At 51.0% G+C, this 14880-nt stretch overlaps 1 protein-coding gene across 3 annotated transcripts; it reads left to right on the plus strand.

Annotated features, from left to right (window-relative positions):
* The first annotated feature begins 71 nt into the window (after window positions 1-71).
* Window positions 72-11637, plus strand: LOC133352632 (calpain small subunit 1-like). 3 transcript variants are annotated; one of them, XM_061568391.1, is made up of 9 exons: window positions 72-450; window positions 1031-1102; window positions 2741-2786; window positions 3140-3198; window positions 4135-4203; window positions 4570-4648; window positions 5574-5690; window positions 7350-7405; window positions 8113-11637. In XM_061568391.1, exons 1-9 carry the CDS (start codon window positions 376-378, stop codon window positions 8170-8172), a joined length of 633 nt encoding a protein of 210 aa, XP_061424375.1. In that variant the 5' UTR covers window positions 72-375; the 3' UTR covers window positions 8173-11637. The 3 variants fall into 3 exon arrangements, with proteins under 3 accessions (XP_061424375.1, XP_061424376.1, XP_061424374.1); XM_061568392.1 differs by lacking the exon at window positions 5574-5690; XM_061568390.1 differs by lacking the exons at window positions 7350-7405; window positions 8113-11637 and having other exon boundaries at window positions 5574-6287.
* Window positions 11638-14880: the final 3243 nt, after the last annotated feature.

Below are 14880 nucleotides of genomic sequence, written 5' to 3' on the forward strand. Positions count from 1 at the left end.
GCGGTGGGAGTCGCGTAAAAAAGGTGTCAGTTTTGTTGCCAGATAAAAGGGTAAAAAAACAATTATCGCGGTGGTTTGTTGGCTGTAGTCATCGCGCGGCGCGCTCGGATGTGCTTCCGCGGCCGTCTGGAACGCTCTTCCTTCCGATGTTAGGAAGCTGCCGGAGATATTAGGAGGGCCACTGGGAGTTTTGTTACGTTTAAATCTAGATTTAAAACTCTTTATTGAGAACTGTTTTTTTCTGCTTGTCGTTCTCTCCTCCCTCCCCCCGCACCTCCTATTACCACGATGGGCTGCATGCGAAAGAGGTTCAACATGTATACATACGTAGTAGCGAAACCTAATTCCATGATGTTGTCACTTCGTGTGTGACCCATGGTTATTCGGTGTCTCTCTCAGATCGGACTTCCCAGGTGTATGGAGGCACCAGAATGCACCTTTGACCCAACGGTGAGTCGCGCATCGGGCTGTGCACGTGTCTTCTCTCAACGCCACGTTTTCACCGATCCTTGGTCAGTCATTTAGGTTGCCGTGCCCATCTCGTGAGTAGTTCATCACAGTCATCATCATTATCTTTTATGAGCCGAGGTCTATCCACTGCTGGATGAAGGACCCTCCCACTCTGTCGCGATCACTCGTGCACTACCGCGCATGAACTAATTTCGTCGCTCCATCTCCGCAGCGGTGGGGTAGCAGTTAGCGAGCTGCGCTATGAACCCGGCCACCCGAGTTCGATTCCCGCTCAAGGCCAATACCAGTGACGATTATCTGAAATGGTCCTAAGCCTCTGCTAGGTCGACTCAGCCTCAAATGAGTACCTGGTGCGGTGTGTAAACATCGCCACTGGGGAGACAAAGGCGGCCGGGCGTGGTGTTAGCCACCAACCCCCTCCTGTACCGTGCCGGCCTTCATATGTGCTCGCTAACAGCACTTGCTCCAACAGTCTGTTGAGGCTATACGGGGGATCTTTGTCTTTGATGGTGGTGCCAACCGGTGACACATCTGCTCCTGACCCGTCTCTGGTGCCCAGGTCGTGTTCGCGGCACCGCCGGCACGTCGCGGGGAACCCATCGAGCACCTCTTCTCCACGTTCACGAGAGACGTGCGTTCCACGCTCCAGGCCACAGCGCGGCGGAGCCCCCCTTCGTCCCACTCTACTCTGCGTTCGGGGCGCGCCCAGCATCCAGCGTTTCTGCGCGCACAGACCAGCCGTTTCTGCGTATTCTATTCTATTTTGGATTGATAAAGCACCTTAAGCTAAAGGCGCTTGGCAATGTCTCCATTCAGACGCTGTCGCCTCGACAGACCTGATTTTCACCTGAGGACGGCTGCTTGCGTTGTGGCCGAAACGTCGTGAGAATTGTTTAATTATGTTTTATTTTTATTATTTTATTACTTCCCTTCTACGTGACTTTACCGAAAGAGCCAAGAAGATGAATCCCTGCAGTCACGAAAGCTTTAAGTCGAAAAATGTCTACATACTACGGTGCAAAATGGCAAAAATAAGGGAAGGATGGGTGGGGTAGGTAACGCCGTTAGTGATCGGGTTTGGACAAGGAATGAGATGTGGCAGCAGGGGAAGGAGGCGATGGTGCAGGGGGTTGAAGGAGGAATGGAAGGATGAGACTGATAGAAGCCTCATCCCTAATCACATTCATGATGCCTAGGAGTCATCGTGAGTGTGTCATTGAACCCGATGCCTCCCAACATAGCCAATCAATTACTTACAAAACGTGCCGATTACAGGCAGTCCTCTCCTTACGATGGAGATGCGTTACGACGACCCCATCGTAAGTCAAAAATATCGTAAGTCGAAGATGGCCTAGCCTACCCAGGAGTCTTAAAGAATGGTGATTGTTTAGCAAAACAGAGCAATTTGCAGTTCCGTACTGTATAAACGTTCTACTGTATGTATTTATTAATTGCAATACTGTATTGCACAGTAAAATGTAAAGTAAAAAAATGTAAATTCTTAGCCTACCCATATGAACTGCAATTGAATAGAAAGTTTTTTCAGGAAACAATAAAAACGTTTAACATGCATTGAACGTATGTATCGTATCGTGGTAACCCTAAAATGAAATCTCTAAAGCTACGTATCATACATGCATTGAACGTATCGTAAAACACAGAAAATAATACTACGCGCTAACACCGAGACAACTTAACAATTTTGTCATATCGCTATCGCCATCGTAAGATCGAATTATCGTAAGTCGGACCATCGTAACTCGGGGACTATCTGTAGTTACTACTCCAGCATACCGGCGTGTTGCAGAGTACAACCACAACATTTACAATGTGAGTACGAGGTTTCGCTGGTGATTACAACCAGCTTCATCAGGCGGTGTGCCAGAATTGTGACGTTTGCAATTGTCTGTGTCGGGTTGTGGTGGCTTAATGACACATTTATATCTAGGGGATCTAACCCAAAATAAAATAAAACATTTATCATGAATAATATTGGTCGCGAAAGCCTACTAGTACGTGTTTAAACTCAGGGTCATTGCTGGGTGAATATAAAGGAGCGGCCGTGCAACTCCCCACTCACGCCACTGCTGGCGGAAAGGCCTCCACTAGAGGGAGCTTTAGAGGGCCCCCTTATAACGGGCAATTGGCCTACTCTTCCACGCCGACCAGGCGTCTTTGGATAGATTATTATTATTGATTCAGTCTGAATGTTCAGGACCGTGACAGTTTTTGTTGTACGTCTCAAGAGTGCCGGCGCGTCTCTCCGCAGGGGAAGACCATCGCCGCTCCCGACTTTGTGGCTCTCTTCAACATCAGTAAGATGTCTACATTTGACCATTGTGGCGCTTTCCATGAAGGTTGATCATGCATTCGTAATGTATTGATTATGCATTGATTGTTATACATTGTGTATTGATTGCGCATTGATTGCGCATTGATTGCGCATTGATTGCGCATTCAATGTGCATTGATAGTGCATTGATTGAATTGATTATACATTGCGTATTGATTGCGCATTGATTGCGCATTGATTGCACATTTATTGCGCATTGATTGCCCATCGATTGCGCATCGATTGCATTGATTGTGCTGGATGTTTGCAATGCGCGATTCCGCCTCCACTGACTCATCTGAGCTCCTCGTCGATGGATTTTTTTTTCTCCTGCAGAGCACACAGGCCCCGCGCGCCTCGACGCGCGTTCGTGCGGCGCGCTGATGCCAGACGTGGTATCCTTTGTCTCGGCCCAGCGAGCGACTTCAACAAAGCTCAGTGGATGGGTCCCCTTCCTCCCTCCCTCCCTCTCTCTCCGTTACCTTGCCGAGCCCTATGAGCAATGCTCTAAGTGAGCTGGCGTCAACAATCGCCCAAGCTCTGCAGTCCTCTTGTAGAGTGAGGCGTTGTCGGCCACTTAGCGAGCGTGTACGTGCCAGTGGAGACACGAGCACCCGGAAAAACCTCACGGCGTGCGAGGGAGCAACACTCAATCCCGTACAGATGCAACAGGGGGAGTCCACGTCTTTGCTGGCCAGGGCACGGTGGCAGCGCGATGCTAGCGGGAAGGCAGCTCTGCAACATCTGCGTGATCCGCCAACCCCTCACATCGACAGTGCCGCGTTACAGACGTGCGCTGCCGCCAACGCCACCTGGCTATCTATGCCTGCATTGTTGGGCAGGATCCGACGCACGGGCTCAAAGCTGGGATTTGCCACCGGTGTCTACTCTTGCTCCTTACGCTGGTATTTAAATCTCTTCATGGCGTTGCCCCACCATTACCTCGCTGCCCTCGTCTCGTTTCACATCCCCTCCCGCTCCGTCCGCTCTCAATCTCTGCCCCTCACCGTCCCACCCCCCTCTCCTTGTGCACAATCAACGCTACCGCTCCTTTTCCCTACTTGCCCCCTTGCACTGGAACAAACTTCCCCTCCACGTGAAGCAGCGAGCACCCCTCCCCCTGTCGAGTTTCCGCTCCTGCCTGGCCCCATCCTTCATCCCTCCATCCCTTGGCACTTCCGTAATTCTGATACCCACTAACCACCCTCCCCAAAACCCCATCACTTTTAGTTACCCTGCTTGTACCACTCATAAGCCTTTGTAAAGCGCCTTGGATAAAAGCGCTATGCAAATATAACATTGGATTAAACCTTAATCTTGGATGCATTCAGCTCGGAGGCAAAGAAGAAATGGACATTGCCGAGACCAAGACGTTTGCTGCCCAGATAAAGAAACTGCAGGTAAATGGCCATTATTTAAAAAATAATCTCATCACTTGAATATTTTTTTGCGTAATTCATGTTTGCGATAGATAGACAAACATGCCTTCTAGACGTGAGCAACTCGCTCAATTACTGCCAAAAAAGCTTTGTCACGGCGACATTTGAACGATGCGTAATATCTATCCATTTGTGACGTGCCATGATTTTCTCGTTGCGTAAATCCTTTGCCCGCAAACGAGACGGACGTTCCAATATGTAACCACATTTTCTTTTCCCAAGACAGACGAGACGCGATTGTCGCCGGCGCCACGGCGTCAATTGCAGGGGGCGCCTGCAACCTTTTCACCTTCGGCGGCTCACGCCCGCGGTTCGCTTTCCCCGCAGGACGTGTTCGTGGCGTTCGACAGGGACGGCTCGGGCGCCATGTCCTCCTACGAGCTGGGCCAAGCGCTCGAGAACTCGGGTAAAGCCGGCGAGGGTAGCGCAGGCGGTGCAACTGCACCGGGCCCCACACGGACTGCTGGAGGGACATAGACACCCGAGTCACCAGATAGGAATAAAGTGGACGGTGGCGGTGGTGGGGGTTGTGGTGGGGGCCCACATCGCATTACTCACACCAGGGCCCATGCCAACCACCGTACACCACCTCTGGGTTACACTGTGGCAGATGTGGAGTATCTAAGGGTTACAGTTAACACCTGTCCAGGTGCTGATTCGGACAGTCCAGGACCAGTGTTGCTGTTGCCAAAACCCCGTCACATCCCATCATTGGACTTTTTGGCTACTTTTTGTTTGCGACAGATGGACGGGCTTCTCTGGAGCTGCTCCCAAGTCGGAGGGGCCTTCCGCCTAGCGGTGACGTGTGCAACGCGGTTAAGACCGTGCGGATTACATAACGCCGGTTTTTGTTTTAATCTGCCCGGGGTTTGGTCTGCAGTTGGGAAAGGTTGTGACAAAACCCGGCTTCAATGCAAACTTGCACCTGCGATCAATCGCACCGCACGTTTGAAAGAAAAATGTCATATCGACGGGCAGAGCAAGCCTACTTGCTGTACTGCCACCCCTGGTGTGTGGTGTGGCGGTGAGCGCACTGCGCTACGAACCCCGGGGGAACCCGAGTTCGAGTCCTGCTCACGGCCAACACCAGTGACCATTATCTGGACCGGTCCTGGGCCTCCACTAGGTCAACTCGGCCTCAAATGAGTACCTGGTGCGGTGTGTAAACATCGCCACTGGGGAGACAAAGGCGGCCGGGCGTGGTGCTTGCTATACCCACCGCCTCGTGTGCCGCGCCGGCCTTCGTCGGCGCTGCTCGCGGACAGCCACTTGCCCTAACGGTCCGTTAGGGCTACACGGGGGACCTTTACCCGTTGTTTCCTCGCGCGCAGGCTTCCATCTCCGCTGGCGCGTGTACGAGCGAGTGTGGGAGCGTTTCGCTGGCGCCGACCGAGCCCTGGACTTCACCGAGTTTGCCGTCTGCGTCGCCGCGCTTCGCCGGCTCTTCGGTGAAGTCACCGCGGGAGCGGCGAACGCCGCCGCCGCGAGCATCTTTCTTGTTTCGTCGTTTTCGTCGTCGGTTTTTGTTGTTGTTGTAGGCGCACGTGCGTGTACACCGGCACTATAACGGTGCGCGTTACGCGCTATAACGGTGCGCGTTCCGTGCTGCGCGACCAGCGTTCTCTCGTGCAAGAACCGCATACACGCGAAAACGCGTCGTGTGAGCACCACCCGTTAAGCGCGGACCTGCCGTGTCCAAAAAGTGTCCACGATCTTACCCCGATCGTGCCATCGGCGTTATGCGGCGAGATCAGGAGTCCATTCGGAGCTCTAGCACAGCAGTGCATCATCACGCCCCGTTGTTAAGAGAAAGGCCCGTGGAAGCAGATATCGCAGAACTACCTCTGAGATGCATTCAAGTGGCACACTATGCACTAGGGGGCAGCACTCTCCCATTTACTCTCACACTGAGAGCAATCAAGGGACCTCCCTTGCCACTATCAACATATGAGACCCCATGATGTAGCTGCTCACCCCGAGCTCTCAATGCCCTGAAAGTGGCATTGTCTAGTAGTAGGTTTTTACCCTTTAAACTGGTACAAAACTGACACCTTTATACAAGGCATCATGTTTGCAATAACCACAACACAAGTAGTCAAAATGCAAACAAAAATAAACTCTGATGATGATAATGATATGCACTGTCCTTGAAGTTGATTGGTCCACACACGAGACAGCTTTCCTTAGAGCCTAGTCTCCATTGGTGTTGGACCAGATGACACCAGAAGGCGTACCAGTTTAAAGAGTAAAAACCTACAACTATATTTTGCCACTGGTAAAGGAGGTCTTATAGTGGCGTTGTCTTTGTGCTGTTCGCCTTTTGGCGTCCTCTGGTGTAACACCGTTTTGAGACGAGGCTCTAAAGAAAGCTGTCTCTGGTGTGGACCAATCAGTTTGTTTCAAAGACAATGCATATACTACCAGAGCATGTTTTTTTTTTGCATTTTCATCACAAGTATATGTGCTTCATGCAGACATGATTCCTTGCAAAAGGTTTTTGTTTGGTGTTTAAACATCTTAACACAACTGTATTATTGCCAGAAAGCGTAAAACCTATTCTCATTCTGAGAGTAATGCCCATTGCACGACAGTCTGGCCGATATGTTTAATTCTCAGAGATGGAAGTTTGCCAAATGAAGTGCAGAGCGACCATGTATGATGTGTCGGTGGGCTGAGACCATCAACTTGGAGAACCAGGTTTAATCACGGGCGCCTGGAACCCGGATACACACCGAGGAATCTAGCGATGCGGCAATCAGTGTCTCTGACAGCTGAACCACCAAGCCACCTGGACATTAGTCAATGTCAGTGACGTTTTATTGATTAATCGATTCGCATAGGCTATGCCAGAGGTCGCAAACGGGTTTTGATTCCTTACCCATACCCGGCCGCACCAGGGTCGCAAACGGGTACCCGTACCCGTACCCGGCCGGGTACGGGTAGCCGGGTATCGGGTAGGGTACGGGTATCGGGTACCCGGTTGCGACCTCTGGGCTATGCTTAAGAACATACACGGTGAGATTCGCATGTTTCCATGCTCCCTATAGCTACCGGTGTCGTTAACAAGTTTACTTTGTATACGTTTGAAATGCGACGATGCATTACAGGGACTTACGAAGCGCTACCAAAGGCCGGTGGGGACCACTTCCCGGACATAAACGAGGTACGGCAGCTTGCCGCGCACGCGCGCTCACTCGGAATGCGGCAAGTACTCGCCCTGACGCGCGGCGTTCACACCACAACTCGGTTTTCGCTCCAACGCGGTTCTCCCGCGGGGGAACAGTTGGAACAACGCAGACCGCACCGCGGTTATAACGCGGTTTCTGAGCGGTTTGGTAACAAACTAATTTTTTGAGCTGCGCGGCTGAGCGCTACAGCGGCGTATCCTCGGTTGTTAGTCTCGCCATCTCGCTGCGTGTCCGTAGTAGTGCATCGTAGCTCGCCGAACTTTATCGCTACATTATTTATGGGGAAATTGTTCTCGCTGAAGGCATATTTCCCCGAACGCGGCACTTTACAGGAACGCATCTACCACTGCCGCCGCCGCGCTAAACGAAGGACTTGCCGTATCGCTGTTGTTCGACACGGTGTCCGACGTTTCGCTCCGTGTAGCTGGGAAGCCTCTTCAAGGATCTAACGCCGGAGTGTGCCGGGCAGCTTGTGAATTCGGTTTCTGAAGAAGCCTTGCCGAGCGAAACGTCGGACACCGGCGGAGACGCAACCGCGACGAGCGCTTGGAAGGTGGCGAGTGGCGGCCAAGAATTGACTTCGATAAATTGTTCCCCGGCCCTTGTCGCTGTCGACTCCCTCTACTCCCTCTTCTCTCTCTTCTCTCTCTCTCTGCCGTGTGCCCTCTCCCCCACGTCGCAGTGGCTCCTGCAGCACGGGGACCTCGAGGGGGACACGGGAGGAGAGCGCCATCCGGCGTGACCCGCGGCGGTGGACGAAGAGCCACGGGCAGAAGGCGATTTAAAATATAAGAGTTTTAAAAATATAAATATCTATATAACGGGGATGTGACGACGAATATATTTGGAGATCCGAATCAGTTCTAACGTGGGTGTGCACGCCCCCCGCAATGTGACCTCGGGTCGTTACTGTCAGAGCTCAGTGAGATCTGCGGTTCCCCGAGCCGACTACAAACAACTGAAACCCACTTCACAGCTAAGTCGCACGGGCGGTTATCCGTAGCGCCAAGGTATTTAAAAACAAAATCTTGCAATGTAGATTTTTGTTTTGCCGGAACAGACAATGACGTGGGCGCGGTAAGTGTTGCAGGCTACACCGTAACGATGCTCGTTTGTAAGCGGAATCCCATTCCTATTCCGAGAAGCAGCAATACAACAGCAGCAACGACGCTCTTCCCGTGAGTGGCTGTTCCCACCGCAAGCGAGGAGAGAGGCCGTGGGCAGCTGTGTCCGTATCCTACTGCAGCCCCTTCGGGGGATGGACTTTTTAATCTGTGGCGGCGATATGTTAACTACTTCGCCTGATATGCAGGGCGTCGTGGGTTTGACCCCTGACCCTTATGAAGTGTATATTTGGAGTTTTCATGTCTCTCCCTCGATCTCTCTCCACGTGGTCGCGTGGATTTTTCTCCGGGTCCTCCGGTGTTTCCCCTCCACATTTAGAATAAACACGTGGCTTAGAGTATTTGGCTGCTGCTATACATTTCCACGTGATAAGCCACTTCGTTGAGCTATCCCTTGTGGCCAGGTCGCTTCTGAAACAGCGCTCTAGAGCTCAGTGGGCCTTACCTGGTCAATAAATAAAAATATCTATAGGTCATTAACTTCGTGTTCCAGCCGATTTCGTCTCCGGAATGAAATCGGCCAGATATCCTGACGCCGTCTTTATTAGTCAACGGCGCGCCGTTGCGTGTAGAGAAGAGCGCAACAACGAGGACATTTATTTGGGAAAAGTTTGAACCTGTTTGGAAGCGAATGCAATTCGTGTAATGCGGAGCTACTTGCTCTAGGTGGCGACGCGACACGTGCAGAGGAGCTGCACGAACTCCTGGAACTTCCTCTCGGGAGGGCAATCGGTGGGCACGCTTTTTTTTATTTGTGACGATGCAAAACGCTTTTGTAATTTTTTTTTGTAAGTCACTTTCATTCTTCATGTCACCGCCCGACGGCGAGAGTTGCCCTGCGCCAGTCGGCGCTCGCAACCGGCGTGGTGAAGAAGGCACGGCTAGTTGCGGAGATGGGAGCCGCGTCTGAAACGCTGACCCCCAAAAATTGATGTTGCAGAGCGAAAGGGGCAATTGGTCAAGCGCGGAGGAAGAGAGGAAAGGGTATCTGTGTACGTCTGTGGGGTTCGATTTGAGTCGTTTGGATCCCTAATGTGAGTCCCTTGAATCCGCATGTGGACACTGGCTATTTGTTTTATTTAAGACGAAAACCCCCCAAAAAGTGCACGCAATACAGATTCAGAATCGGAGTGAGAACATGTATTTATACAGGAGGAATCCGATGAGCTATTAAGCTCTTTTTTCCACAGATGTCCACTAAGGATAGCATTGCAGAGTTAACTAGGATAGCAAAACAAATTACCAGGATAGCATTGCAGAGTTAACTAGGATAGCAAAATAATTACCAGGATAGCATTGCAGAGTTAACTAGGATAGCAAAATAATTACCAGGATAGCATTGCAGAGTTTCAATCCTTCAACCAAGAGGAGGGTCCTGCAGTGGGATGCTTAGCTAATTCCTTTTTTAAATGAGCGATTTCCATCCGGAAGAGGGGGGTTGGCACTGTCAAACACACGTGACGATGATTTGTTCCGGTCCTGGGCCTCCCCTAGGTCGACTCGTCCTCAAATTAGTACCGTGGTGCGGTGTGTAAACATCGCCACTGCGGAGACAAAGGCGGCCCGTGCGTGATGCTGGCCACCCACCCCCTCGTGTGCCGTGCCGGCCTTCGTAGGCGCTGCTACTGGCGAACAGCACTTGGGTCCCAACAAAGGGGCCAATTCACAGTCGTCCCCCCTCCGCCCTGCCACCACCCTCCCCCCCCCTTCCCGTTTGAGTAAAGTTGCAGGTAGGTTGGCTCTAGGAGTTGCACGAAGTTCAGTTCATGTATTAGGTATAGAGCCCTGTGAGCCATTCGGCTCTTGAATCGGGTGCAACCGCAACAAACAAAAACATGAACAAGAAAACATCTTAAAGTGACTATGTGGCTAAGTGCAAACAAAAGACCCAAGAAAAGACAGCAAAATATTGCAGAAAAAAACCGTACACCAACGCTGTGTGCAAACATCCCAGTGGGATGCAAGTCAAACAACAACAACAACAACAACAACCACAAGACAACTTAGATTAAGGCCATCAGTCTAACTCCGTACTACAACAAACAAACTTGGCCAAACCAAAAAAACTTTTTCGAAATCACCAAAATAAAGCCATAAAAGCAATGTAACAGTGATCATAGGAACTGTGACCGAATTTGTTCCGGTCCTGGGCGTGATGCACCAAACCGATGCCTCTGCAATACCCGAGATCGCAGATGTGAGTCACCAACTTCGTGCGGATCCATTAACGCCGTTTATTTGCGAGCGCTGCGCCACAAGTGCGATACCATTTTTGTAAGGCATTCCGTGTACTCGTTTGTCCATCTTGTTTGACTTTCCAAACCCTCGATTTGCACCCGATTAAACGGCGCTTGTGGGACCAATACTAAGCCGATTGTAAATGCGGCGATGATGCACCGATTGTATTGTGCGCGCGCACGCGTGCCTGCGTGCCTGCCTGCCTGCCTGTGTGTGTGATTTCATGAATCGATGTTCTGTTGATGGGTCAGGGTTTAGTGCACTAGAAAACGATCTTTTTCGATGTAAAGCTTTCGTGACTGCAGGGATTCATCTTCTTGGTTCTTTCGGTAAAGTCACGTAGAAGGGAAATAATAAAATAATAAAAATAAAACATAATAAAATAATTCTCACGACGTTTCGGCCACAACGCAAGCAGCCGTCCTCAGGTGAAGACTAGGTCTGTCGGGGAGACAGCGTCACTTCTACAAGACTTTACCGAAAGAACCAAGAAGATAGAACACGATCGTTATACACCTGGGTGCAATCCCCGGTCGTCTTGTGTGTACGAGACCACGGCAGCGATTTGCGCGAGTTTTGATATTCGTATCCGGAACCTAAGTCTCAACCAACCCCTAGGTTGACCCAGCCCCAAAATGTGGGGCCGATTTATTTTTAGCAACTCAGAGAGAAACGCGTGCCGCGAGCTTGGTGCCTGATGCATCGAACCTCACTCGTCTGCCGTGCCGACCCTTAATAGGTGCTCGCTAAGAGCACTCGCATCAGCGGTCTGTTGGAACGAGAATGTGGATCTTTGTCGTGGGTTTTTGCTCAAAACTCATTTCATGGGCACATCGATCGAGAAGGGGCACCGAAGAAATGCGTCTTTAAAACGTATAAAATGAAAATAAAGTTATCAACTATCTGGGGACTTGGTTCATTGGCACTGTATATGTTAAAAAAGTAGCTTGTCATTAGCACTGCCCTACAGCAGATAAAACACGTGCATAATGTGACTCGCAATCTGTAGGAAAGTTTTGCTCCGTTCTGCATGTTACGTATACACGCGTATAAAGACACAGTACACATAACAACACAGACACATAAACACACTGACACAACAGCGACAATGATCACCACCTATGGTACAGGAGGGGCTAGTGATGTTAGCACCACGCCCCCAATTGCCTTGCATATTCTCCATTTACTCTTGCTGGTACACCGCACCAGGTACTCATTTAAGGCTGAGCAAACCTAGAGGGAGGCACAGCACATATACCACGTGGGAACGGCGCTGCCAGTGGCCGGGAATTCGAACCCAGGTCGTCGGGTTCCTAGCGAGTTTTGCGAACTAATCCGCCACCATCCGATGCGGGTGACTGTTTTAAGGAATTTGACCTTCTGTCTGAAATGTTACACTCGTGGTGATCCACAGCCTCCTGTCAATCCATTGTTGGATGAAGACCTTCCGATCCCGTGTCCTGCGGATTAACTATCCACAATGGGCAGTGCTCGTTGATGAATCGCGGAGAATTTCCATGACTGGTTCAGGTATCCCTTGCCAACGACGTGAGCCACGGCCTGGATGCAAACCCAGGTCACCGGGTTCCTAGCACTGGGCACTAACGACTGCTCCAACGAAATGTCAGCCCGATGCGCTTACGCAAGGAACTGTTTATTATCGAAAACTATTGGGTTTTCTTTCGGGTTATTTTTTGTGATTATTACCATCGCTTCATTGGGCACGCGTCCGATTCACATGCTCCTGCCGAATAGGAATTTTCCGTTTGTGAAATAGCGTTTGTGTAATCCACTCGAAAAGTGTATATCTCATTGGGGTCAAGTTGCCCTCATTGAAAGTATCATTGTTGCGTGGTGTTGAATCATCAAGGACAAAGATCCCCCGTGTAGCATCTACAGACTCTTGGGGCAAGTGCTGTTAGCGAGCACTTATGTGGGCCGGGGGTGATTGTGATCAACACCACGCCAATCTGCTCCAGTGCTAATATTCATACACGGCACCAGATACTCGTTTAAGGCTAACTCGACCTAGAAGAGACCCGGGACCGATTCAAATATCGGTCACCGCTGATGGTGGCCATCGTGGCCCGGAATAGAACTGAATCTCCAGGTTGATAGTTGGAGTGCGCTAACCACTGCGCCACCGCTCCACCACCCCCACCCCCTCTCCTTGACCGTGTGCACAGTTTACAGACAACACGGTGACTTGACGACGGAAAGACCTAGGAATTGGGTTCGGATATTATCGCGTTGATGTTAGTCGCGGTTTGGAATCGAACCCCGGGTTCCTTGCGCAGTGCGCAAACCATTTGCCACTTAAACCGTCCTAAATAACACGACCCAGCTACGTGCATTCCACCCAGCTCGCCAAGCTCCCCCCCCACCCCCCCTCTCTCTCTGTTCGCCTCGTAATCGGATCACAGAGGCCAGCGCGATGCATCTGCTGATTGTTTGACCCGCGTGGAACATAGGCAGCGTCCTGCTCAGGATGTTCCGTCGCGTTCGGTTTGTTGTAACCCGACGAATGTTTCCAACCTCCACCACCCACACCTCCCCCCCCTCACCCCTTTTGACAATTAAGCTGACTTAACGTGCCTCTCGCTCTGAAAGTATCCTCTTTGCGCTATCACCGTCGGTCAATGCCGGATTATCCTAGAAGCAAAAGTAGCTACACGCGCTTCGGGTCCCGCACTTTTAAGGGCCCCGCGCTAAATGCTTTCAAGCTCTCAATTCCGGTTCAGTGATTCTGCACTCGCTCTATTACTATAGTACTATACCGCCTTCAACTTTTATGAACGACTGCGTGTTTAAGGTTAGCGATTTTTCGTATTATCTGGCTGTATAGCAAATTAAAAATACAATTACTTTACTATGCAAGTAAAATTTTAGTTTTTTATATTTGTGTTTTTATTTTATTTTAGGGCCCCTTTATAGCATAATGCTACAGGCTCCGCACTAGCTTCATGCGGCACTGCCGTCGGTACAGATGACGGCGGAGGCTGCGCCCTGGCTCTCCTGTTTAACTCGCAGCAGTCATCATCAGCAGCAGCAGACAAAGTCAGTCCGCTGCCGGATGAAAGTCGCAGCCATTTGTCGCCATCGCGTGATGCAGCAGTCTACCAAAGACGACGATTCCTGAGTATATCCTTAACGGACTTGTGACGAGCACCGATATTAAACCCGGCACGGCACACGCGAAGGTTCGTAGCCAGCACCATGCCCAGGCGGCCGCCTTTGTCTCCCCAGTGCCGATGCTTACACACCGCTACAAGGTGCTCATTAGAGGCTGAGTCGACCTATGGGAGGCCCAGGACCTAGCACGTGCACACGAGGTGATTCTTTTTTTTTATCGCTCGGGCGCGTTCCACCCCTTTGGCTGCCGCTCCGTCATTAGCCTCGACCGAGGGCCATCGTCCGCTCGCAGCCTCCTGTGACGCGTCCTGCATGTTGCCGTCGGCCTTGCGCGTGTTTCTCTGAACGCACGCGTCCTCTCCGCCGCCTCCTCCTCGTCCCGTCTCTCCGCGGAGCCTTTCTTGAAGTTGACATCGAACGTTGTTGAATGGGTGCGCGCTCATCCCCTGACTCGCGATGCAGAAACGTGGCCGCTGGCGACAACGGCGACGATGAAAGGTGGACGGAGACTGGAAGGAAGGCGGGTGGGGGTGGGGGGGGTGCACAGAAGCGTGGAAAAATGCAAGCCGCGAATCAGAGTCGCGGAAATAGTTATTTTTATTTAGTAACTAGGGCACAGCTCGTTGAGAACAAATGATCACTTTCTAAGGGAGACCTTTCTGCAACATACACCGCAGTACAGCAACGAAATGAAATGAAATCGAAAAAAATATAATCACAAGTGTTTTTTGTATATAAAAAAAACTTGTACGAAATTTTCCATCGGTGAAAATGTCAGGGCAGAGAATGATTTCCATTCAGGACTCTCGCAGCGCAGTCCCGTCGCGCCGCGTTACAGAACGGCCCACAGAAGGAGATACCACAGAGCTTACATCCGAGTCCCGAGTCGCGCGTATGAAACGCCCTCCTTTTGAAACATCACAATCCGTGTGTGAAGTACAAAGCCTTCTCACTTA

The sequence above is a fragment of the Lethenteron reissneri genome, chromosome 41 (genome assembly GCF_015708825.2).
Source record: "Lethenteron reissneri isolate LAM-NWPU_2019-01 chromosome 41, ASM1570882v1, whole genome shotgun sequence".
In the NCBI taxonomy this organism is placed as follows: domain Eukaryota; kingdom Metazoa; phylum Chordata; class Hyperoartia; order Petromyzontiformes; family Petromyzontidae; genus Lethenteron; species Lethenteron reissneri.